The sequence below is a fragment of the Carcharhinus amblyrhynchos genome, chromosome 18 (assembly GCF_965287045.1).
Source record: "Carcharhinus amblyrhynchos chromosome 18, sCarAmb.v2.hapA, whole genome shotgun sequence".
NCBI classification, from domain to species: Eukaryota; Metazoa; Chordata; class Chondrichthyes; order Carcharhiniformes; family Carcharhinidae; genus Carcharhinus; species Carcharhinus amblyrhynchos.
In genome coordinates, this window is record NC_137341.1 from 2,784,930 (window position 1) to 2,811,985 (window position 27,056).

The following is a 27,056-nucleotide window of genomic DNA, read 5'->3' on the forward strand; positions in this document are numbered from 1 at the left end:
ATGGTGTGACCATGGAATTCCCAGCCTCCATCGAACCCTAGGATTCACATTCTGCTGTCAGGTCACGGATTCACCTTCCAGTCATTGCAGCCTCAGGAGAGAGTATGTTAGTAAGACAGGTCTGGGGAAGCAGCACTGAGACTTGGTGTGACGTTCCCAGTGCTGGAGAAAATAATGTCCTTAACTAGTTAATGGGGAGGGGGGGTGCAGAGTGTTGGGGGAAAATAAAATGATAAATGTTGACCTTTTAATGTTATTTCACAGTGACGTTTAAAAATTAATAAGAAAATAATAGAAAAAGATGACAGGTTGCAGAGAATCGGTATGTCCATTTGTTACAAAGATCAAAGTACATTCTAACAACAATTAATCTTCACACAAGCTCACTGTGTGGAGTTTGCACATTCTCCCCATGTCTGTGTAGGTTTCCTCCAGGTGCTCCAGTTTCCTCCCAGAGTGCAAAGATGGGCGGGTTAGGTTGATTGCCCCTTAGTGCTAGGGGGATTAGCAGAGTTAATACATGGGGTCACAGGGATAGGGCCTGGGTGGGATTGTCATCAGTGCAGGCCCAATGGGCCAAATAGCCTCCTTCTGCACAGTAGGAACTCTATGATTGCATGAACTTAGTCAGCTGAATTTTCAGATTAGCACCTCACAAGCAGTTTAAATCCTCATAAAGACAGCTTTAAGTGACTGCTTTTACTGATAGCAAAGCCCTGGAGTCAAATAGCGAGGACAGTTGTCTCAGTGATAGAGATAGGGTGTAGTCACACCAAGTTAAGCTGGGAGCCTCTGCAGTGAGTGCAAGGGTAAATACACGGCCAGTACAAACGTAATACTGCATTGTATTTTTAAAGGTTCGCTTTAGAAATCCTCAATGTTCCTTTAATTTTAAACTTGACATGAAGTAATATGAATAGAGGTGGAAAAAGTAATTTACCCAAGTTTTACCTCCTTTGGTAAAATCTATATGTAATGTTAGATCAAAGTTTAAACAATATCTGTGTACATGCAAAGCATGATATAAATGTGTGGGCAGCACAGTGGTTAGCACCGCTGCCTCACAGTGCCAGGGACCCCGGTTCAATTCTCGGCTTGGATCACTGTGTGGAGTTTGCACATTCTCCCCATGTCTGTGTGGGTTTCCTCTGGGTGCTCCGGTTTTGTCCCACACTCCAAAGATGTGCGTGTTAGGTGCATTGGCTTTGCTAAATTGCCCCTGAGTGTCAGGGATACGAGCTAGGGTAAATAAGAACATAAAAACATAAGAAATAGGAGCAGGAGTAGGCCATCTAGCCTTTCGAGCCTGCCCCGCCATTCAATAAGATCATGGCTGATCTGAAGTGGATCAGTTCCAATTTCCCACTTTCTTCCCATAACCCTAAATTCCCTTGTCTATCAGAAACCTATCTACCCGTGACAAATATATTCAACGAGGCAGCCTCCACCACTTCAACGGGCAGAGAATTCCAGAGATTCACCACCCTTTGAGTGAAGAAGTTCCTCCTCAACTTCGTGCTAAGACGCGTGGGGATAGGGGCCTGGGTGGGATTGTGATCGGTGCAGACTCGATGGGCTGAATGGCCTCCTTCTGCACAGTATGGATTCAATGACTCTATTTGCAGTTTCTCGGTAAACATCAGAGATTGGATGAGGTAATAATTGAGCCAATTCTCCCAGCATTTGCTTGCATATTCTCTGAATTGCCTGTGATTAGTTCAGCAATAAGCAGAGTAAAAGGAACAGTAATAAAATCTAAATTGGGGTTAATGTGTTTGTGTGTGGATGTGGTTAATAGGATCAATGAGATACTGTGCAGATTGCCATGTGAAAACATGCTGTAACAGAGACTTGGCTTAAAGAGTATGAAATATTGCTGGGTACAAGGTGTTTGGGAAAGGGAGGGGGGAGAGATGAAGGGTGGAGGTGGTGATTAAGGACACTGTTGCAAAGGAGGACATTGTAGAGCTCTTGTGACCAGTCATAGGATCCCTGTCTCTAAGCCAGAAGCTGCGGATTCAAGTCCAACTCTCAGAATTGACGCTCACACAGAACGTGTTCATAATCAGTGAAACAGGTTGAGTAGCAATCTTTCCAATACACCGGAGGCAGCTGGTAAGAGTAGGAGAGTCTCCTGTGCAATAGTTCCCTTCAAGCTACAGTCCCTGGTGACCTGCACACGGAAGCCTGGCCATAGAAATAGAAACGACCAGCTGCTTTGCCTCACAAGATGTGAGAAAGGTGTAATGATAGGGTTGGAGGGGAAGATAATGGTACAGTGGTAATGTCACTGGGCTAGTGGTGCAGAGGATTATTGAATAGTGAGCTAATGCTCTGGTGGAACTCAGATTTAAAGAATGGTCTTGTTGGAGTTCAGAAGAATGAAAGGTGATCTTGTTAAAACACCCAAGATCCTGAGGGGACTTGACAGTTTTGATGCTGAAAGGGTAGCACAATGGTTAGCACTGCTGTCTCATAGCGCCAGGGACCCGGGTTCAATTCCAGCCTTGGATCACTGTCTATGTGGAGTTTACACATTCTCCCCGTGTCTGCGTGGGTTTCCTTCGGGGGCTCCGGTTTCCTCTCACACTCCAAAGATGAGTACATTAGGGGCACTGGCCATGGTAAATTTATAGGGTTACAGGGATAGGGTGGGAGAGAGGATCTGGCTAAGGTACCTTGTCAGAGAGTCAGTACAGACTCAACAGGCCGAATGGCCTCTTCTGCATTGTAGGGATTCTATGAAAGAATATTTTCCTCTCTGGAATCAGTGGACATAGCTTAAGAATAAGGTTCTCCTGTTTTAAATAGAGATGTGGAGAAAATATCTTTCCCAAAGGGTCATGAGAATCTAATTTGATTTGATTTATTATTGTCACATGTATTAGCATACAGGGAAAAGCATTGTTTCTTGCATGCTATACAGGCAATGCATACCGTTCATAGCAAAGGAGAGAGTGCAGAATGTAGTGTTACAGTCATAGCTAGGGTGTAGAGAAAGATCAACTTAATGTGAGATAAGTCCATTCAAAGTTTTGATGGCAGCAGGAAAGAAGCTGTTCTTGAGTCGGTTGGTACGTGACCTTACACTTCTGTATCTTTTTGCTGACGGAAGAAAATGGAAGAGAAAATGTCTGGGGTGCGTGGGGTCCTTAATTATGCTGGTTGCTTTGCTGAGGTGGTGGAAGTGTAGACAGAGTCAGTAGATGGGAGGCTGGTTTACGTGATGGATTGGGCTACATTCATGACCATTTGTAGTTTGTTGCGGTCTCGGGCAGAGCAGGAATCACACCAAGCTGTGGTACAACCGGAAAGAATGCTTTCTATGGTGCATCTGTAAAAGTTGGTGAGAGTCGGAGCGGACATGTCAAATTTCCTTTGGAACTCTCCTCTGGAGAGCGGAGGAGACAGGAGCACTGAAAGTTTTTAGGGACAGACAGAACATTACAGCGCAGCACAGGCCCTTTGGCCCTCGATGTTGCGCCGACCAGTGGAATGAATCTAATGACCCTCTAACCTAAACTATTCCAACGTTATCCATATGTCTATCCAATGACCATTTGAACGCCCTTAAAGTTGGCGAGTCCACAACTGCTGCAGGCAGGGCATTCCACGCCCTTATTAGCATCAGTGACTGGGTGGCTGGTTTGAGTGATGGATTGGGCTTCGTTCATGGCCCTTTGTGGTTTGGTTGCAGTCTAGGACAGAACTCACCTACAGAGACACGACCAGAAAGATGGCTTCTTGACAAACAAGAGAGTTAAAAGTTATTGGGGAAGTGGTGAATGAGAAGTTGAGGCCACAATCAGACCAGCTGTGATTCTGTTGATTGGCAGAGCAGAGTCGAGGGGCCGAGTGGCCTCATACTCGCAAGGATATTATAGAAAGGAGCAAGAATTATAGAGCAGTTATAATGTGGGACTTCACTTGAAAAATATAGTTTGGGATAAGAGTGCAAAGGATAAAGGAGAGAAAGAGTTTCTGGAGTGTTCAGAAATATCTACTGCCGCAATGTATTTCTAGCTGAATGAGAAATGGGATATTGCTCGTTATAGTTCTTGGGAAGGAGATGAGCCCAGTGGATGACGTGTTAGCGGGCAACATTTAGAGAAAGCAATGATTGTAGCATAAGGGTTTGGACACGAGTAGGCCATTCGCTTCTTCAATCCTTATAATCACGGTTCATCATCCAGCCAAGTAATGTGTTCCTGCTTTCCCCCAGTATCCTGTTGGCATAAGCCCGACGATAGAATTATAAGATTATAGAATTAGTACTGCTGAACTGCTCCCACAACCTATCTTTACCACAGTGAGTTCACAGTGTAATTTTATAGGGATTAGCTAATTTGATTTGATTTATTACTGTCACATGTATTAGTATACAATGAAAAGTATTGTTCGTCGCACGCTATGCAGACAAAGCATACAGTACATAGAGAAGGAAAGGAGAGAGTGCAGAATGTTGTGTTACAGTCATAGCTAGGGTGTAGAGAAAGATCAACTTAATTCGAGGTAGGTCCATTCAAAAGTCTGACAGCAGCAGCGAAGAAGCTGTTCTTGAGTTGGTTGGTACGAGACTTCAGATTTTTGTATCTTTTTCCTGATGGAAGAAGGTTGGACAGAGAATGTCCAGGATCTGTGGTGTCCTTGATTATGCTGGCCGTTTTCCCGAAGCAGCAGGAAGTGTAGACAGCCTCAATGACTGGAAGGCTGGTTTGAGTGATGAATAGGGCTTCGTTCATGACCCTTTGTGGTTTTTTGTTTGCAGTCTTGGACAGAATTTACCTACAGAGACACGACCAGAAAGAATGCTTTCTATGGTGCATCTGTAAAAGTTGGGGACATGCCAAATTTGCTTAGCCTGCTGGGACAGAGGCATTGGTGGGCTTTCTTAACTACAGTGTCGGCAAGGGGGGTACTAGGATGGGTTGTTGGTGATCCGCACACTTAAAAACTTGAAGCTGCTCACCATTTCCACTTTGTCCCTTTGATGTGGACAGAGGCATGTTCTCCTTTATGTTTCTGAAAGTCGATGACAAGCTCCTTCGTTTTGTTGACATTGAGGGAGAGATTATTGTTGCTGTACCAGTTTACCAGATTCTCTCTCTCATTCCTATACTCTGTCTCGTCATTATTTGAGATCTGACCCACTACAGTGGTGTGGTCAGCAAACTTGAAAATTGAATTGGAGGGAAATTTGGCCACACAGTCATAGGTGTATAAGGAGTATAGTAGGGGGCTGAGAACAAAGCCTTGTGGGGCACCGGTGTTGAGGATGATCGTGGACGAGGTGTGGTTGCCTATCCCTACTGATTGTAGTCTGTGGGTTCACAAGTTCAGGATCCAGTCGCAGAGGGAGGAACCGAGGCCCAGGCCACAGAGTTTGGAGATGTGTTTCAAGAGAATAATGGTGTTGAAGGCTTAGCTGTAGTCAACAGATAGGAGTCTGACATAGGATTTGACGTGAGGCTAGAATACAAATGGTTATGAACGGGATGTCATATGTTGGCATGAAATTTCATTACGTTTTGTAGGATGGCACAGTAGCACAATGCTTAGTACTGCTGCCTCACAGCACCAGGGACCCGGGTTAGATTCCAGCCTTGGATGACTGTGTGGAGTTTGCACGTTCTCCCTATGTCTGCATGAGTTTCATCCGGGTGCTCCAGTTTCTTCCCTCAGCCCACAGATGTGCAAATTATGTAGAAGGTCACGATCAATATGCGTGGGTTATGGGGTTACAGGGTTAGGCTGGGGAATTGTACCGAGATAGGGTGCTCCCTCAGAGAGTCGATGTAGACTCAATGGGCCGAATAGCCCCTTACTGTAGGGATCCAAGACTCTTGTGAAGCTGGCACGGAAGGCCATGAGGGGTCATGGGTAACAGAGAAACATAGAAAATAGGAGCAGGATTTGACCATTCAGCCACAGAGTCAAACAGTGCAGAAAAGGCCCTTTAGCCCATTGAATGGCGCTATTCCCATTTTCAGCACTTGTCCCCTATCCTTGAAATGATATTGCAGGTGCTTATCCAAGATCTTTTCAGGCAGCGCATTCCAGATTCCCGCTGCCCTCTGAGTAAAAGTTGAATCTTCTTCCCCTTCCTCCAAAATGATGCCTTTTCATGATTGACCATGTAACCCAGGGGATGTCCCTGGAACTTTATCCAACTCCTTCGGGAAAACATATAGGGGGCAGTTTTACCAAAAAAAAACCGAAGTGTCCATCGGGTGGGAATACGGGAGATAATCCCACCCACTTAGTGGAATGAATTTACCGCACTCTGTGCATCACAGAGGCTGTCAGGGGATTTTTGCCAGTGGGGACAGCGAGACCTCATCCCACCAGAGAGGCTGGCACACTGCAGAGGGGGCTGGTGCCGATCTCCTGGTATACTGGGAGATCAGTTGACAAGCGCTCCCCCCCCCAACATTGCTTGCCTCGACACTATCCCCCCCCGCCCCGCCCAACATGACCAGCCTTCTTCTCTTGCTCTCATTCCGCCTCTATTTCCTAAAATAACTTCTGCAATTAAATACTCCAGCTGTACACTCTCATTCTTCACTTTCCCAATCTGTTCAGATTCCTTTCCTATGCTCCTGTAAAAATACAGCTCATGGGTCTTTTTTTCCCCCAGGGTCTTCTAAGATTTGAATTTTCGTGTTTTTCAGAAGTTGCAATGCAGACTGACTGGGTATGTGCAGCTTTTATTCAGATTTCCAGCATTCAGATGTGCTGAGTTCCAAAGCAGTGAGACTTCACATTAATCTGTGATTCTGTCAATGGATTTCTGCCCATTGCAGATGCATTCACAGAATCCCTACAGTGCAGAAGGAGGCCATTCGGCCCATCAAGTCTGCACCGACCACAATCCCACCCAGGCCTATCCCCAGAACTCCATACATTTACCCTAATTAGCCCCCCCAAGGGGCAATTTAGCATGGCCAATCCACCTAATCTGCACATCTTTGGACTGTGGGAGGAAACCAGAGCACCTGGACAAAACCCACGCAGACATGGGGAGAACATGCTGACTCCGCACAGACAGTGACCCAAGCCAGAAATTGATCCCGTGTCCTTGGCGCTGTGAGGCAGCAGGGCAAACCACTGTGCCACACTGGGACTAGTATTCAAGGCTCACTTCCCCTTCTATCTCAGAGCACAAGTGCTGTGAGATTTTGGCAATAATTCACGTCATTGAAGTGAGAACCCAATTTAAACCTTTACAAAAAAAGGCAGACTCAAAGAATGAAAACAGTGGAATATCATTTTTGGAGAAGAAAATTATGGCCAATTTCACCCAGATTTTCCTTCAAATATTATCAGGTACTCTTCAGGATATTTGCAGATTATAATTAAAATATTTTAAAAATATTAACCAAATGTACTCTATTGCAATTAGATAAGTCCGGATATTTACCCAGGGGAGAACGGGACGTTTTCACAAAACTCAAACGAGTGAAGAGAAGGGAAAAGCATTTGCAAGGTAAAATACTGAATTTCCTTTAACAATCATTGCATTTTCTGTTAACGGGATGTTCCATTACAAACCTGCTGACTGATTGTGTGCAGCAGTTTCCCTCTCTCTCCATCCACCCTCTGCCCCACCCCCCCCCGCAATTGCTGTTACCCCTACTGCAGAGTGTGCATCAGTCTCCCTCCCCCGATCACTGTTGCAGAGTGCTCTTCACAGCACACTTTCCACTTGGTCTCAGCTGTAAATTTAACTGCCATGCCTAAACTCCTCTCCTCCCCATACTAGTCATTGGTTTAATTTGTAAAACGTTGAGGTCTTAGCACAAACCCCTGTGGAACTGCAGTCGTCATATATTGCCAAAGATTCATTTATGCATGCTCTTTATTTTCTATCAGCCAGGCAAACTTCTATGTGACTCCCTACACCAGGAACTTCCATTTTCTGCAATAACCTTCAATCTCGCACCTCAAATGCCTTCAGGAAATCTTATCCCTTTATCCACAGCACATTATCCCTTCAAAGAACTGTAAAGAATTGATTTAACATGATTTCCCTTTCACAAGACGATGCTGACTCTACCCGATTAGCTTTGAGTTTTTCCAGCTATAACCTCCTTTATGATCAGTTCTAACATCTTCGCCATGACAGACACCAAGCTAACTGGGCAAAAATTTCCTGTTTTCTGCCCCCCTTCTTTCTTGAAATGAGAAGTTACATTTGCTACTCCCCAGTCCAACAGAACCTTTCCAGAACATAGCAAATTTTCCTGAAAATAACACATTTACTACATCATTAGCCACCTCTTTTAAGACCCTAGGATGAATTCCATCTGGGCCCGGAGACTTGCCAGGCACAGCTCCATCAGATTACTCACTTCCCCACTGATTGCAATTTCACTCAAGTTTCTCCCTCCCTTCCACCTTCTGGTTCTCAGCTGTTACTGAAAAAGGAAGAAAATATTTGTTAATTTCATCCAAGGGGGAGGGGCAATATCACATGACTAGTAATCCAATAGTATTTCGCAAGAATGCTCAACCCAGCATGACTCAAGGTCAGATCATCCCGATGGTACAGTGTATACTTTCCCCAGAATCGGTGTCAGTGACCCACGAACTGGAACCCATTTCTCCAACACCAGTCTTGGAGCTATGCATTCATCTCTTTGATCTTATTTGCCCTATCCAATTTGCACGTCTCAAGTCATACCCAGAGGTTATTATCTTTGAGATTCTGCTTTTTCATCCCAGAGTTCCTTAGCTGTTTATACTTTCTGTCATGGATCATCTTGGCATCCAAAGGTGCCCACATACCACAGCTGCAACGTAACACCTATCCTACTATTGTTACTTATGTATTTACTTATCTTAATAATTATTCACCTAATTAATTTGGAATAATTCCTATGTCTACCCCACCTCTTTCCCCTGTGCATCGAATTCCTACGTGAATCTAATTTGCCGCTGTACTGTCTCACTCCGATGACGACTCCCAGCACCTCGCAGCTGCGTGTGTTTCCTCTGGGTGCTCCAATTACCTCCCACAGTCCAAAGATATGTGGGTTAGATTACTTGACCATGCTAAATTGCCCCTTAGTGTCAGGGGGACTAGCTAGGGTGGACGTGTGGGGTTATGGGGCCTGGGTGGGATTGTTGTTGGTGCAGGCTCAACGGGCTGAATGGCTTCCTTTTCACTGCAGAGATTCTACAATTCAAAGATTCGTTTCCCTCCTAATAAGAAGGAAATTCTCCACATTTGCCCTAAATATCTGACCCCTCTCATCCCGACAGTCTCAGCCCAAGTTCTGAAATCCCGACACATGCTCATCTTGTGCATACATTAATCAGCCAAAGTAACTTCAGATTCCATCATTTCCAATCGTAATCATTTGATGATGCGGTTACTGGTGGGAAGCTGTAAGTATTGTACATAGAACCCTACAGTACAGAAAGAGGCCCTTTGGCCCATCAAGTCTGCACCGAACACAATCCCACCCAGGCCCTACCCCCATATCCCTGCATATTAAAACCACTAATCCCTCTAACCTACACATCCCTGGACACTAAGGGACAATTTCTTAGCGTGGCCAATCAACCTAACCCGCACATCTTTGCTCTGTGGGAGGAAACCGGAGCACCCGGAGGAAACCCACACAGACACGAGGAGAATGTGCAAACTCCACACTGACAGTGAACTGAGCTGGGAATTGAACCCAGGGCCCGTGAAGCAGTGCTAACCCACTGTGCTACTGTGCCGCCCTTAGTCCATCTACATTGGAAAATCATATGGGGGAGAAAATGATAAATATTTCAGCATTAGAAATCAGGCATCAATGGGATGAAATATTAGTAACTACAGAATGCACCTCGTTTACCAAACGTTTGTAGTTTTATTTTTCTAAATAAAGCATCAAAATGGATTGCAATAGTGGCTATTAACATTAACTTTCAATATCTGTTCAAAGAGTTGATTACCATACTTTGATTGCAGGTGGTTGTTCAGATCACATGACCAGCCTCGCTGTTGGAGCTTTGGGCGGTTATCTTCATTTCTATGGAACAAGCTATAACATCGCACAATCACTATCAGAACTTTAACAGCAAGGTTTTATTGCAGCATTTATCTGTAAAGAAAACTCCTTTTGCTTTTCATCCCATTTCTAAGAACAAATTGGATGGATCAGTTATTCTTACAAATATGTTCATCTTAGTTTCAAAGTATTAGCTATACACTATACTCAAACTAGCTCATAGAATTCGAAAACGATACAAATTTAAATTACCCATTTATTTTGAAATGTAACACCACTTTTTTCAGACAAGTTTTTGATCTTATGTCAAAAGGAATTGAAGACAACTTGACCAACTAGCAATAAGGAATCACATTGACAGGCAATCTATTTTGGCTTATGATGGAATAAAACCCTTTTGATACGCACTTGAGTGATATCCTGGCAAAACGGGAAGTTAAAAGAGGCATCATCTCCGTGCTTATTTATCATAGAAATGTTACAAAAGTAAAATTACTAGAAACATTCCACCCTACAAATTGTTCCAGCACAGGATTATAACAGGATTAAAATGTTCCCATTTCACTGGCAGGCTAAACTGTGTAAAAAGTCTGACAACACCAGGTTTTAGTCCAACCAATTTATTTGATAATAGACTCACAAGCTTTCGAGGTTTCCCTCTTCGTCAGGTGAATGGAGAGTTCTGGCCTCAGACAGAGCATATAAAGCACAGACAGTTTAGAGATTACTGATTAGCCAGAACTCTCCATTCACCTGACGAAGAGGGAAAGCTTGTGAGTCTATTATCAAATAAATTGGTTGGACTAAAACCTGGTGTTGTCGGACTTTTTACTGCGTTTACGCCAGTCCAACGCCGGCATACCCACATCAAGGCTAAACTGTTACAGTCATAACCTCTTTTATTTGCAAGACGCTGTTCGTAATTCAACATAATTGCTTTGCAGAATAAATTAGTGTTATGTGTTGCTTTTAGTTTTCATTTTATTCCAGTAGATTCATTTTGTTTTCATTTATTCCTTCCTGTTTCTCGCTGAGTTTTGTAGAGAATGTGTACAATTGTGGTCACCTTATTATAGAAAGGACATTATTAAACTAGAACGAGTGTAGGAAGCTACCAGGATTGATGGTTTGAGTTATAAGGAAAGGCTGGATAGATTGGGACTCTTCTCCCTGAAGTGTAGCAGACTTAGGAGTGATCTTATAGAGGTCTATAAAACAACGAGGGGCATGGATCAGTTAGATTGTCAACATCTTTTATCAAAGGTAGGGGAGCCTAAAACTATAGGGCATAGGTTTAAAGTGTGAGGGGAGAGATACAAAAGTGTCCAGAGGGGCATTTTATTCACAAAGAGGATGGTGAACGTATGCAACAAGCTGCCAGAGATAGTAATAGATATGACTTTATGACTTGCCTAGCACTTGTCATTAGTCAAGGAAGACTTACATATTGTTCTAGTGCATTGATTGTTGTTCCCCAATCATCTCCCCTTTACAAAATGAATACTGACTTTGAAACAGGCAAATGATGCAACACAATCTGTTGTATTTTTCATTATTCAATTTATTCTGTAACATGTGAAGTGAATTGCAAAGCCATTGCCAATATTATAAGAAGACAGGTCTTTCAGAACAATGTGTGCTGCTAAAAGTACGTTTAGCAATAGCCCAGAATCTTGTTCCCAAAAGAAATACATACAATAATAAAAACAGATCCATGTCTCATTTTGCGAAGAGCTGAACAAAATTTTGGAGAAAACTTTACGTGTTCTGTATTGCTCACAGATGATGAAATGATTAAGACTTGGATTATTACTTTCCTCCCACGAGGTTTTGTACTGTAACAAGATCGCTAAAGTACATAGTTGTGACATTTGAGTGATACATGAAATGAATTATGTACTGCGTTTGAACGTACTCAGCCAATGTTTTAATACTTCAGTACGAAACAAATTGATTCAAAGGTTTTCTAAAATCAGATTTGACTTTGAACAGGCTGAAATGTAAAATAATCTTCAGTTAATCGTGTTTAAAAAAGATAAATACTTGCTAGTTATTCCAACCAATGATCTCATAAATCAATGACTTCAACAGCCGTGCCTGGTATGTGACTGTATTCTTTCCTGTGTGCAGTTTCTGTTCCTCTAGGGGCTGTTCGATTACTGCTAATACATTCTTGCCATAAACTAAACGGGTCAAAAATAAAATTATAAATTGTTAAAACTGTAAATTGAAGGAAAGAACATGCAGAAATATAATACTTTTCACAAACACAGGGCAAAGTACTTCACTCACTCGCTACCCAAGCAGCAGAATGTTTTTCTCACTCAGGTACCTTCACTACCTTCCTGCACTCAACAGCTTCTCATTCTTGGTGAGTTCAATCTCAGTTAACATTCATCATGAGTCCACTGCTGTCCAATCTTCCCTCAATCTCTTGTTTCATAAATATTCACAACTCATATTCTTGGCCATCCTTTGACCTTATTATCATGTATCAGTCATAGCTAAGGCCTCTCTGATCCACACTGACCGAACAATGTTCGAGGTGAGATTGGGCTGATGAAGACGGGGGGGAGGGGGGAGTGGGATTCGGGGGGGGAGTGGGATTCGGGGGGGGAGTGGGATTCGGGGGGGGAGTGGGATTCGGGGGGGGGGGGGGGGAGGGGAGGGTGGGGGGGGGGAGGGGGTGGGGGGAGGGGAGGAGGGGAGTGGGGGGAGGGGAGTGGGGGGAGGGGAGGGGTGGGGGGGAGGGGAGTGGGGGGGAGGGGGGGAGAGGGGGTTAGTGGGGGGGGTGGGGGGGGAGTGTGGGGGGTGGGGGGAGGGGGGAGTGGGGGGAGGAAAGAAGGAAAGGAGGGAGGAAGGAAGGAAAGGAGGGAGGGAGGGAAGGAAGGAAAGGAAGGAAAGAAGGGAAGGGAGGAAAGGAGGGAGGGAGGGAGGAAAGGAGGGAGGGAGGGAGGAAAGGAGGGAGGGAGGGAAGGAACGAAAGAAGGAAAGGAAAGGAAAGAAGGAAGGGAGGGAGAAGGGGAGGGAGAAGGGGAGGGAGGGAAGGAAGGAAAGGAGGGAGGGAGAGAGGGAAGGGAGGGAAGGAAGGAAAGGAGGGAGGGAGGGAGGGAGGGGAGGGGAGGGAGGGAGGGAGGGAGGGAGGGGAGGGAGGGAGGGAGGGAGGAAAGGAAGGAAAGGAAAGGGAGGGAGGGAGGGTTGAACTTGGTCCTGAAGTACAGGTGGAGCAGGACCATCATGAGGTTTCAGAACAATGGAGCTGTTTTCAAAAACAAATGCAAGATCGGTCCTGTCTGGGAGGGGAGTGTGGAAGGACTGCTACACTGGGTGAGGGGCGTACACACACTTGTTGGTGCCACGATAATGACAGTGGTGGTGAGTGCCAACACCCTGCAGAAGAGGACAGCCATCCAGTGCCACAAGAGGAATTGTGGATGGAGAAAGAACGGCTACATCAATAATGACAATAGTGTCTTTAAGTTAAATAATTAAAGTTGATGTTCAGTTAGTTAATGTGCAGTTTAAGAATTAAAGTTGTTAGAAGTAAAGTTTAGTAAAGAGTTAATGAGTTGCAACTGTTTGTGTTTGAGTTGGTACCAGAAGTATTAAATAAAGAAACTGTTGAATTATTGTCCATTTGTCTCATTAAAGTGGAATGCTTGGAAGGTGTTTAAATTAAAAGCAGAGTAACGGGATAATGATCTCCATTCTGCCTGGGTAAGTCACTCTTCTCATCACCCACACATTGACAGGGATCTCACTCACTGCCAGCTTCAGGAACATCACCACTCTATACCACACACATCTTCATCTTCCCTGTGAGTCACATCCTCATCATCTCAGTGCTCCCACTCACCATCCACACATGCTCGGCAGTATTGCCATCTGCACACACGCTGCTTACATTCTTGCCATCTGTTTTCATGCGGGAGAAGCTGACACACAACCAGAGGAAGAGATCCCAGCCGGGCGGAGGGACGCTGGAGCTCATGGTCCTCACAGACTTGGAGGACAGAACCAGGCAGCTGACGCGGCAGGAGGTCCACCACACGTGCGTTTGGCAGTGCCGACTGACAGCTTGCACTATCACAGAGGCACACCGCAGTGGGACTCAGTTCTAGAGCAGCATCAGGCTCAATCTGGTGAGCACATCACACTGTCTGATCCACATCAGGTCCCAGTCTGCGGGCGGCCAGGGATCTGCTGAGTTCCAGTCTCTGGACTCCATCATGCCTCAGTTGCTCAAACAGCAAGGTAGGGAAATTCAGGGAGTGGTGTAGGCTCCACTCCTCAGGTGGAGTTCCACAGAGGAGCCTGTCCACCTTCAGCCTGAAGCAATTGCACCAAGGCATCAAGGTCAACACTGAGATCAGCTGCTGTAGGGACCATGCTCAAGACCTGTCGTGCGCTGCTGCAGGAACTCTACTCTATGACAGAGACACTCGGTGGCATCCCTCAGTGTTAAAGGCAGAGAGGGGCAGAACTTCTCAAACTCACTCAAGCTGCTGCTCCCTTTCTAGGCGGCAGCCAGAAGTCTGCAAACACCCACAGGGAGAAAGATTAGCTGGTGCACATCCATTCATCCTGGTAGAGTTCCACCCCCCCCATCTGAATTCCCTCTCCCTGTGACCACGTCGGCTCCAGCCTACAGGCCATGAGGGTGGCAGCGCCACACAGCAGAACCCTGAAAGCAGGCCAGAGTCCCCCACGTCTTGACCCTCCAGAGGTCAGCGTAGAACATAAGAAATAGGAGCAGGAGTCGGCCAACTAGCCCTTTGAGCCTGCCCCGCCATTCAATAAGATCATGGCTGATCTGTCGTGGCTCAGTTCCACATTCCCGCCCTCTCCCCATAACCCTTAATCCCCTCTCTTATCAAAAACCCATCAACCCGCGTCTTAAAAATATTTAGCGAGGTAGCCTCCACCACTTCAACGGGCAGAGAATTCCAGAGATTCACCACCCTTTGAGTGAAGAAGTTCCTCCTCAACTCTGTTCTAAACCGCCCCCCCTTTATCTTGAGGCTGTGCCCCCTAGTCCTGCTATCCTTTCTGAGCGGGAAGAGTCTCTCCACCTCTATCCTATCCATCCCATTCATCATCTTATACGTCTCAATGAGATCTCCCCTCATTCTTCTAAACTCTAACGAGTACAAGCCTAATTTATTCAGCCTCTCCTCATAGCTCAACCCCCTCAACTCCAGTATTAGCCTAGTAAACCTCCTCTGCACTCCCTCCAAGGCCAAAATATCCTTGTGTAAGTACGGCGCCCAAAACTGCACACAGTACTCCAGCTGTGGCCTCACCAATGCCCTGTACAGCCGCAGCAAGACCTCCCTACTTTTATATTCAATCCCCCTCGCGATGAAGGCCAGCATCCCATTCGCCTTCCTGACCACCTGCTGCACCTGCAAGCAGTAGGGTGTAGTGTAGTAGTCAGCAGGCTGCCTCCAACTCTTCTGTAAGGTTAAGGAGCTCCAGTTGTACAGCATGGGCATGGGTATTAATCACTTGTACATGACCGGTACTTCTTTAAATAAACTCCCAACCACTTCACCCTCTATTTGGTCTCTGGTTATAACGAGCTATTCTGCACAAGATAAAGGCTAGGTTCTCAGTCCAGGGCTCCCTGTGCTGTGTACAAACTTCCCAGCACATTGGTGACATTCCTTTCACAGTGACTGATCACATCAATCGTGCCTGTACCTCAACGGGAATTGTAATATCTATCACAGAATACTGGGCTACAGTCTAGCCATTCTTCTTGTGTTCGCTCTGTGCCTTTGAGGTGTGGCAGTCCTCCCTCCCACCACCACCTTTCAGTGTCTCCAGTGACACTGTGTTCCCCAAGGGTTCAGCTAATGAAGGATGCTGTAGGATCAGGAGAGATGGAATCTTCCCTGCTGCATTGCCATGACATGACCCTAGTCATTGAGAGCAAGGGAGCTGCCATCAACCAGAAAGGAGTCTGAAGGGAGACTCGGGTATATGAGGGGTTGGTGGAGTCAGAGTCATAGGGTTGTAGAAAGCCCTTTGACCCATCGAGTCTCACTGACAATAACTGGCACTAAAGTTGCACTAATCCCATTTTCTAGCACTTGTCCTTTATCCTTCAAGTTGTGATATTGGAGGGGTTAGGGACACAGAAATGATGTGGAGAGCTTGGCTAATGTCCCAGCAAACTGAGGCAGACTTCTAAGAAGCCAGCCCTGGTACCCACACTCTTCTGACACTTCCTTGGGAGTCAGAAAACTTGAACTGTGCCTACCCGTGTTTCCAGGAGATGGAAACATGGCAATTATGGGCAGAGGTGATGGGGTTGAGTTTTCAAGAGCAGGAAATGGCCCAAATCACATTTTGCAAGCTCATTACAAAAATCCAGTCCAAGAGTTTAGATTTAGATGAGTGATTTCAATTGGATGTTTTAGGAAATTCCTTTGACATTTCTCAAATTTATACTTGCTTTGTTCAGAATGCAATAACGTTATTTTACAAAAGCTTCAGATATGGCTGTTATTTTGTGAACTGTTGCCAAATTAGGATCCAATTACCCCCACACGTCTCATTCAACTAAACAAAAAGACCCCTCAGATTCTAAGTTCACTTGCATTCCAGCCAATGGAACATCTCATCAAAGGTGATTAAAATATAATTCAATATCTCAAGTCATACTGAATAGTACTTACTTTCACAATGTTCTAAGAATTGAATACATTCTTGTATAACAGTGTCCCTTAGCATAATCATGTGTTTGGCCATATTCTCCAGTAAAGATAGGAAGCACCGCTTGGCATAATACCAAGTATCTGTTCCAAGCTGTAAAGAAAAGGGAGGTTTAAAAGCATGAAACTTGGCCAACATTCGTGCTGAATCAGCTGGGTTTTCTCTTGATGTCCAACCATTGCATTTCATGAACTTTTGGTGGAGCTGTGTAACACTGCTAACAAATCCTCTGTTAGAAGTGACTTTCTCTTATCTTATAAAAATATAATGTATCGGGATCCAATTGTCTACATTGAAAAGTCAGGATGAAAATCAGTTGGAATTCCTTTCATAGTAAACACATTAAAAGGTATTTTCTTATCTTGTAAAGCAAAAATCTCTGCCATCCATGAACTCCTGTACTGAAAGATCTCACAGGTGCCAATTTGATTTGAAGGTGTTTTCAAACCTACTAAATGACTTTGTGAAAAATATTTTGTTTTATTTACAAATAGACATACATTTTTCTAAATCTCCAGGCATCCACCAGTGTGGAGTCAAACCACTCAAGGTACAGAGTCTATTGTGGGCAGCACGGTTAGTGGTTAGCACTGCTGCCTCACAGCACCAGTGACCTGGGTTCAATTCAGGCCTCGGGTCATTGTGTGGAGTTTGCACATTCTCCCATGTCTGCTTAGGTTTCCTCCAGAAGCTCCAGTTTCCTCCCAGTCCAAAGATGTGCGGGTTAAGTTGACTTGCCATGTTAAATTGCCCCTTAGTGTCAGGGGGATTCGCAGGGTAGATATGTGGGATTATGGGGTTAGGACCTGGGTGGGACGCTCTGTTAGAGAATTGGTGCAGATTTGATGGGCCGAATGGCTTCCTTCTGCACTGTAGGGATTCTATGAAATAAACCAAGGAAAATATTTCTAGGTATAACACAATAACTACACTGTAGTTTGAATGCCAAAGGACGCTGAAATGCAGTAACGGAGCAACATCACTTTAAAATTGAAAGGAACATTTAAATAAATCCTAACATTTAAATTAATGAAGTTTTTGCACAGTATTTGATTGCCATATTGACCATTGGTTTTCCAATAAAAATAGTTTTGGGTTTCATTTATATCCACTCCTGATGTAAAAACGTACACATTACCTCCCCAGCTAATTCTAATCCAATAACTGTAAAGAAAATTATTCCATCCCCTTGTTAAATAACTGTGTAAATTCAATTTCTTGAAAAGTGGTTTTTAAGAAATGTGAATTTGGCTTGTGGTCTCAATTATACAACACCGGTAAACCACAATACATAAAATTCATTTCAAGGTGATTGACTACTGAGGAACCTACCCATGAAACGGTTGAATACAATGTTAATTTCACGAGTAACATTGAAAGAGTTGCAATAATTATACTTACTGGCAAAAACTGCCAGTGCACTGCTGTCAGATTTATTTCAACTCAATTTAATAACTCATTATAGCTCTGACTGAGTTATTGCTTTGCACTGAGAACATGTCACATGCATATCAACCAAAAGCCCACACCATTTTACATATGCATGTTATGTACTCCCACATTGTTAAATGTTAATATAGATCAGCACACATCGGAACAGATTTTTCTGGAAAAGTAACAGAGTTAATACACAATTTAGCTTGGAGATTCAGGGGTGAAGAGAAAAGGAGTGAGTTGCGTATCTCCTTGAACGGCTGATCCGCGCCCCACTCTTCTCCTCACACAAAGTGTGAGCACAATGACACAGTGGTTAGCATTGCTGCCTCACAGGGTGGGTTCGATTCCCAGATTGGGTCACTGTCTGGGTGGAGTCTGCACATCCTCCCAGTATCCGCAAGGCTTTCCTTCGGATGCTCTGGTTTCCTCCCACAGCCCAAAGATGTGGGGGTTAAGTGGATTGGTCATGCTAAATTGCCAATTGGGTAAATGCATGGGGATGCGGGGATAGGGCCTGGGTGGGATTGTGGTTGGTGCAGACTTGATGGGCCAAATGGCCTCCTTCTGCACTGTAGGATTCTATGATTCAAATGCCATATCACCCTTAGCCTCCCTATTACTTCTCAGAACTTCCTGGATTTAAACACTAATTGCATTTTAATTTTACGGCAGCAAGTTATTTATAACCGTGGTGAGTCTAAAATTTATGCTAAAGATCTTTGTATTTAAATGAATTGTTACATAAAAACACGCTTTGTTAAAGACAAAGTCTGGATGTATCGCTTTTTTGGAGGGAAAAGACTAAAAGAGACATCTGGTTTTTCATGGGAAGCTGAGTTCAGAAGCAGATAAGTTTGTGTGTGTTTATATTCTTAATGGTTTAGAAGTAATGTTACTCTGTCACAGAAAGAAAACAATTTAAACTGTTCAACATCACTGCTTAGTGTGTGTGAATTCATTCAAAAATCCTAAAAAAGTTATATTTTTGTGTTTACATGGGCATGCAGTAACATTCATATCGGGCTTTTTGCTAAATCCACGTATGACTATTACAACAAACTGTTTTCGGCTCCTTCAGTTTTGACTGGTTATATTTTTTAATCAATGACTGACATGGGCTGGAGCTAGGTGGGATTTCCAGAATGTTTACCACAGAATTATACAAATGAATACAACTGATACTTTAGACTTTTTTTCCCATCTCAGGTTTTCATTCCACACATAAAATTTTAAGCAAACTTTCACAATTAGGGTGCTGAACACAATTAAAGACTTGAGAGAGATTAATTTGCAACGACATATTGGTCTGATCTCATTCACTTTGTAGACTAACAATAACATCTGATTTGTTCTCCATGTGAAAGGGACGTTATGCAAGGCCCTACCTGGTTCGAAGTTTTCATTTGATACAATTTGCCATCTTACCTTTTTATTGTAAGGTTCCAAGCTCTTTATTACTCTTGAAATGCCAAATTCATAATTTCCTTTAGCACAATATAAGGTCCTGAGAGAATTGAGAATATAAAACTAAATAAAAAGGGCACGGCATTCTCAGTAAAGGTCCCGATGGTTTATTACTAACTGCATCAATGCATAATTAAACAGTCTTTTTGCTCACTATTTTAAGAAAGGTGTTAATTTGTTCAGAGTAACTAAATGTTTACCAACAGGATCAGGATACAAGTTGCTTTGATGGGAATGTGTATCCACTGCCCATCCCATCCAAAAACAGATAAAACAACAACCATTGCTCAGCAGCAGCAACGCCATTGTGCTTGTATAAACCGTTTTAATCTGGTTTATACAGCACTGGCAGGTAGAAAAAAAAAACCTGAATTCTAAAGTTTTCCACTCAAGGCCTCACTGCCTTGATTTCCACAAGTTTCAGAAAATAACCTCTCAAAGTTTGCCTTCAGCCATATTGACACCCATTAGCATGAGACTATTCACTGTCTCATCTTCTGAAGATTCAATTACTTAATGCAACCTTAATGAAACCGTTCATCCTTTTTATTATAAAAGTACTTGCTTGTCCAATAGTATAAAATATTAAACACTGTCTATTTATGTATTCTGAACATTTTCCAAGAATTAATAAAGATATATTTGGAACCTGGGAAAGTTAGTGGCAATATACTGGGGACAGTTTACATTGCAGTAGAAGTGGCGATGGACGTATTAAAATGTATGAAGATGGATAAATCTCTTGGTCCTGACTGGGTATATCTAAGAACATCTCGTGAGGTTAGCAAAGAAATTGCAGGAGCCAGGGGTGAGCATCATTGTTAGCCACGGGTGAGGTACCAGGAGACTGGAGTGTAGAAAATGTTGTGCCCTTATTTAAGAAGAGTTACAAAGAAAAACCTGGGAATATGGACTGGTAAGCCTAACATCTGTAGTAGGCAAGTTACTAGAGAAGATTCTGAGGGATAAGATATACAGACATTTGGGAAGACAGGGTTTGATTAGGAGTACTCAGCATGACTTTGTGCGTGGGAGATCATGTCTTACAAACTTTTTAGAGTTTTTTGATGGTGACTAGGAAGGTTGATGAGGGCAGGGTGGAAGACGTTGCCAATATGGATTTCAGTAAGGCCTTTGATAAAGTTCCACAGGCTGCTCTGGAAGGTTAGATCACATGGAATCTAGGGAGAGCTAGCAAATTAGATATACTTGATAGTAGGAAGCAGAGGGTATAGTGGAAGGATGCTTGTCGGATTAGAGGCCTGTAACTAGTGGTGTGCCTCAGAGGTCAGTGCTGGGCCCATTGCTGTTTGTTATCTAGAGCAGATGAGAATGTGCAAGGCACGATCAGTAAGTTTGTAGATGACATTAAAATAGCTGGTATTGTAGACAGTGAGGTTATCAAAAATTGCAGCAGGATCTTGATCAGCTGGGGAAGTGGGCTGAGAGATAGCGAATGGAGTTCAATACCAGATAAGGATGAGTTGTTGATTGTGGAAAGTCCAATCAAGGTAGGACTTTCATGGTGAATAGCAGGACCTTTGGGACTATTGTGGAACAGAGGGATCTTGGGGCTCAGGTGCACGGTTCTCTAAAGGTGGAGTCACAGCTAGATAACGAAGAAGACTTTTGGCATGCTGGCCTTCATCAATCAGGGCATTGAGTATAAAAGTTATGCAGTTGTAGAGGCCGCACCTGGAATCAGTTTTAGTTGCCTTGCCAGAGGGAAGATGTGATTAAACTGGAGAGAGTGCAGAAGAGATTTACAAGGATGTTGCTAGGACTCAAAGGACTGAGTTATGGGGAGAGATTGGACAGGCAAGGACTTATTTCTTTGGAGCGTAGGAGACTGAGGGGCAATCTTACAGAGGTGTGTAAGATCATGAGAGGCATGGATAGGAGTAATGCACTCAGTCTTTTTCCCACGGTTGGGGATTCGAGAACTAGAGGGCATAGGTTCAAGTTAAAGGGGAAAGAATTGATGAGAACCTGGGGGGGGGCAACTTTTTTGTTTTACACAGAAGGTAACACGTGTGGAATGAGCTGCAACAGGAAATGGTTGAGGCAGGGACATTGACTACATTTAAAAGGCATTTGGACAAATATATGAATAGGAAATGTTTAGAGGTATATGGGCAAAATGCAGGCAAATGGGTTAGCTTAAATGGGCATTGTGGTCAGCATGGACCATGTGGGCCAAAGGGCTTGTCTCTGTGTTATAGATTCTACGATATATTTCCTGCTCTGGAACTTCGTAAGGACCCGACTCATTGCAAATATTTTTCTTGTCGCAACAATTGCAGTCTGACTGCAAACTGTCCTCATTTACAGAAATTAAAAGAATAGATGAATTTAAATTTAACTTATAATATTACCCAACTTAGAGAATAATGTCATGCAAATTCTGCTCATACATTAAGGGTTCACAATGGCATATACAATGAAATATGTTTCCTTTGCCACATACATCCCATATTATACCTGTCCACATTTACTGTGTGTGTGTCCGTGTAATTTCAATACTCCCTCACAATACAATGAAGGAAAAAGTCAAAATACAGAGGACAGTGTTTTCAGGGAGGTAATAACAATGGCCATTGACTTTAATAATGGTCAATTTTCCGAGCTGGAAATATTTATGCAAAACCCTAACAAGATTGCCCCAAAATTAATCTAACTTAAGAAAATCATCACAAGGTTCTATACATTTCATGCAAGTTAAATTAGATGGCCGGTAGATGCTGTAAACTTTCTTATTTATTTAGTTTTTAAAATTTTGAAACACCCTGAGGTGACCAGATTTTGCTAAATGTTAGCAAACTTCTTCACAAACTGAAATGTGCATCTCTATGAGTGTTACTACATGCATCCTCTGCAATCTAACTTTACCTTTGGGTCAATTCTAAATTGACATTCTTTACCATAAGCAAATGTATGTAGATAAAACAAACAGACTCAGTTACCGAAAAGAATTGGCTGATCTGGCTGGTGACACTTCTGAACAGATACTACTGAAAAGAAAGCACTGGGAAGAATTGTTCCATCTCAGGTCTTTTTTTTAAGAACATGCTTTTTCAGGTTTTGCTAGCAGACTGTAATATGAATGCCTTGGCTGTAGTTGGAACCTTCATCTCTTTGCTTAAAGTGAAACATTTTGTAGCAGCCAAGAAGATAAATGAATATGCAAGGTCACAAATGTGAAAATTACACAAATTTGTGTATTCTACCAGTTACTAATTTATTTCGGAAATTTATTTCCCTGTTTTCACAATGCTGCCTCACAGCACCAGGGAGCCGGGTTCGATTCCAGCGTTGGGTGACTGTCCGTGCGGAGTATGCACATTCTCCCTGTGTCTGCGTGGGTTTCCTCTGAGTGCTCCAGTTTGCTCCCACAATCCAAAGGATTAGGTGGATGAGCTATGCTAAATTGCCCCTTAGTGTTGGGTGGATTAGCTAGGGTAAATGCATGGGCTATGGGGATAGGGCCTGGGTGGGGTTGTGATTGGTGTCGACTCAATGGGCCGAGTGGCCTCCTTCTACACTGTAGGATTCCATGATTCTATTTTTATTTACTCACCAGTTCTGGCTGCTCCCACTTTCAGGTTGGCCTTCTTGATGGGGAGGGCAGCACAGTTCTAATGGAAGACTATTCCTAATTTTCATAATTGATGCTTGGTAATCTTCAAAATAAAGTATCCTTAAACGATGCAGAACAAAATCTTCTCATCTCCTAGTAACGCAAGGAAGACTGCCAAACATTCTGGTACATATGCCAAATCTTTCATTTCAAAGATGTGAAACATGTTTTTTTTTTCAGAAACCTTGGATTCAGATTTCGGTTTTCATGGGGGTTGGGTGAGAATGATTCCCTGATAGTAATGGGACTGAACAGTTATCCGAATTTGGTGTTACCAATCGTTTTCCTATAACAATTAAAATATTGCTGAAAAAAGGACAAATGCCGCCGAAGCTTTTCAACTTGCACTCATCAGGACAGGTTCACAAGAATGCCAAATCTCAAAGGGAACGATAACTGAGATTTGGTATGATTGCAAATTCCAACATTGCTTATTAGTCCATGTTTTTAATTATTAGTGAAAGGCAATTGTTCTAATCTGCTTTACATATTGTTCATATTTCCTTAAAGATGCAATATAAAATCACCGCTAGACAATCACAGCCAATTTTCATAGTGTGAAGCGTGACTTTCTGCAAAGTTCAAGTTCAGTATCCATGGCAACACAAGATCTATTCCCTAAGCATTCAGTTGTCTCACGAACATTCCAACTTGGAATATTACTCTCCCTTCTGAAAATTATTTGCAGCCGCCAGCAACTACACCCCTTTGTGATATCATGTATTTCTTCTGAGATGTAATACTCGATTATATACTTGTGCAGCAGTTTGTATCTCCAGCACTATATCTGACACTGTTAAATGATGTACTTACCCTATGACTAGATTAACAATGCAGAGGTGATATATCTTTTTGTCTGGGTCATCATATGCCAGTTGCTCCTCTTCCTTTTCAATCTTCCTCATCAGCTCCTCTGCCTTTCGAGGGAAATATCCAAATTACTACAGAGTAAGCTCAGTGAACTCAGGTCTTTAACCAAAGCAAATCTTAAGGTCAAGCCACTTTATTTCTGAAATATTTATAAGAGCAGATATCTTAATATTAATGTTGAGAACAGATACTCAACAATCAACACTGACTGATATACATTCCTCCTGCATACGACTAATTTATATATTACTTTAGCAGTCAGAAATGATTTGGTTTTTTTTTATTCATTTCTTTATGAAATACTTTTCACCAACGGCTAGATACAAAACGATAGAAACTTGTACATTTGTCAATGCAGTAGCTTGAAATGTAGCTACCGTTGGTATGTCTTGCAGCAAAACAGGACAGAGTGAATTTAAACAGTGAAGAGAAGCCAAGCAGATAGTGGAACACCATGAGAGAGATCTGAAACAAATTTAAAAGCACACAATGCAAATGCATCACTGCTTCAAATTATTTTACAGGATTTGGGTGATGCTGGCAAGGGAAGCATTTATTGGCTGTACCTAATTGCGCGTGATAAGTTGATGTTGAACCACCTGAACTGTTGCAGTCTTTTTTTGGTGTAGGTACATCCATAGTGCTGTTAGGGAGGGAGTTATATGATTTTGACCCAGTGACAATGAAGAGTTAAGAATATATTTCCAAGTCAGGATAGTGAGGGACTTAGAGGGGAACTTCCAGGTGATGTGGTTCCCATGTATCTGTTCCCCTCATCCTTCTCGAGGATAGGGGTCCTGGGTTTGGAAGGTGCTGCCTAAGGAACTGTAGTGAGTTCCTGCAGTGCATCTTGGAGATGGTCTCCAAGGCTGCCACTGTTTGTTGGTGGTGGAGGGATTGAATGTTTAAGATGGTGGATTGGTGTCTGTGTGGGTTTCCTCTGGGTGCTCTGGATTCCTCCCACAGTCCAAAGATGTGTAGGTTAGTTGGATTATCTATGGTAAATGTACGGGGTTATGAGGACAGGGTGAGGTTTGGGCCTGGGTAAGATGCTCTTTTGGAGAGCTGGTGATCACTCAATGGGCCAAATGGCCTCCTTCCGCACTGTAGGAATTCTACAGTTCGATGGGTGCCAACTTAGTGGGCTGCATTGTTCTGGTTAGTGTTGAGCTTCCACAGCATTATTCGAGCCACACTCATCCCATTCCAATTCCAATTTGTGCCTTGATGCTGGTGAACAAGCTTTGAGGTGAATGGGGCAGAGTTTTGGGTAGAAATAGAACCTTAGAAATAAATAAAAAATTTTTAAAAATTAGCAAAAAAAAACACCATCCAGGAATTGTGTGTCAGGTTCTCAAAGCACACAGTTACAGCGAAGGGGATATGCAGCACTTTCTGAAGCACACACATACACAATTACACATGGGAACCCAGAAACTGGTGTCAGAGATGCCCTACTCTTCCATCTGCTCACTGCCAATGTAACAGCACATGCTGGCTTTTATTTCTCATCAACTCAACATTAAAAACATAAGGGTTTGGGAATTCAGCAGTAAGTGAGCCCAACTTTATTATTTACTTTATTCAATCATGTGATATAGTCATCGACGTCTCTCAAGTCTGCTCCGCCATTTAATAAAAACATGGCTGACCTGACAGTAATCTCAAATCTGCATCCCACCTATCCCCGAAACACCCCTCATTTACCAAGCATCTATCTAGCTCTGCCTTAAAGATATTCGAAGACTCTGCTTCCACCAGCTTTTTAGGAAGAGAGCTCCAAAGACTCACAACCCTCAGAAAAAACATGTCTCCTCGTCTCTGTTTTAAATGAGTGACCCCTTATTTTTAAAATAGTGGCCCCGAGTTCTAGATTCTCCCGCATAATCCACATTCAGCCTGACAGTATTCCTCAGGATCTTATATATTTCAATCAAGTTGCCTCTTACTTTTCTAAACTCCAGTGGATACAAGCCCTGCCCTTCTAGTCTTTCCACATAAGACAACCCACCCATTCCAGGTATTAGTCCAGTAAACTTTCACTCAACCTGTTCCAAAGCATTTATATCCTTCCTTAAATACTGTGATCAATATCATACACAATACTCCAGACGTGTCTCACTGGCGCTTTGTATAACCGAAGCACCACCTCCCTACTTTTTTTCAATTGCCCTTGCAATAAATGACAACAACCTATTAACTTTCCTAATTTAATGCATGCTAGCCTTTTGCAATTCTTACACTAAGATCTCAAAGCCCTGCAATCTTTCACCATTTAGATAATATGCTTCTTTCATTCTTCATGCCAAAATGGGCAACTTCATGTTTTCTTATACGACACTCCATTTGCCAGATCCCTGCCTACTCTCTTAACCTATCTGTATCTTTTTGTAACTCCTTATGTTCTCTTCATAGCTCACTTTCCTAGCTTTCTTTATGCCATCAGCACATTTGGCAATCATCCCAGTAATCCAAGTCATTTACATAAATTGTAAGCAGTTGAGGCCCCCTGTGGTACACCACTCTTAGATTTATGCCTACTCTCTATTTCTTGTTAGCCAGCCAATCTTCTGTACATGCTAATTTATTACCCCATAACCTGAGTTTTTATTTTCCTCATTCACCTGTGATGTGGCACTTTATCAAATGCCTCTGAAAATCCAAGTACAATACATTCATGGGTTCCCCTTTATCCACAACCCATGTTACTTCTACACTAAGTACTCTAGTAAGTTGGTCAAACATGATTTCCCTTCCACAAAACCATGTTGACTCAGCCCGATACCTTGAACTTATCCATTGTACATCTATAGATTCATTTTCCCCTACTGAAGATGTTAACTGGCCTGTAGATTCCTGTTTTCTGGCTCCTTTCTTTTTGAATAATGGAGTTACATTCGTTTTTTTTTGCAATCTAATGGGCC

General features: G+C 43.0%; 2 protein-coding genes across 4 annotated transcripts in view; one reads left to right on the forward strand and one right to left on the reverse strand.

Annotated features, from left to right (window-relative positions):
- c18h16orf89 (chromosome 18 C16orf89 homolog) overlaps positions 1-11,780 on the forward strand; it is a 38,406-nt gene extending 26,626 nt beyond the window's left edge. Inside the window, exons 7-9 of the mRNA XM_080206270.1 lie at positions 7,403-7,486; positions 9,965-10,575; positions 10,877-11,780. Of these exons, the coding sequence (XP_080062396.1) occupies positions 7,403-7,486; positions 9,965-10,071 (191 nt within the window). The 3' untranslated portion in view covers positions 10,072-10,575; positions 10,877-11,780. The remainder of the gene's footprint in view (positions 1-7,402; positions 7,487-9,964; positions 10,576-10,876) is intronic.
- The window catches only part of ift70 (intraflagellar transport 70), an 85,636-nt gene continuing 70,354 nt past the window's right edge, over positions 11,775-27,056 (reverse strand). For 2 of the 3 annotated variants that reach the window (XM_080206269.1, XM_080206268.1), the window contains 4 exons: positions 24,076-24,179; positions 19,587-19,665; positions 16,688-16,817; positions 11,775-12,187 (listed from right to left, as the gene is read on the reverse strand). In XM_080206269.1, the coding sequence (XP_080062395.1) occupies positions 12,051-12,187; positions 16,688-16,817; positions 19,587-19,665; positions 24,076-24,179 (450 nt within the window). In that variant the 3' untranslated portion in view covers positions 11,775-12,050. The remainder of the gene's footprint in view (positions 12,188-16,687; positions 16,818-19,586; positions 19,666-24,075; positions 24,180-27,056) is intronic. The other variant, XR_013888903.1, reaches the window with a different exon arrangement.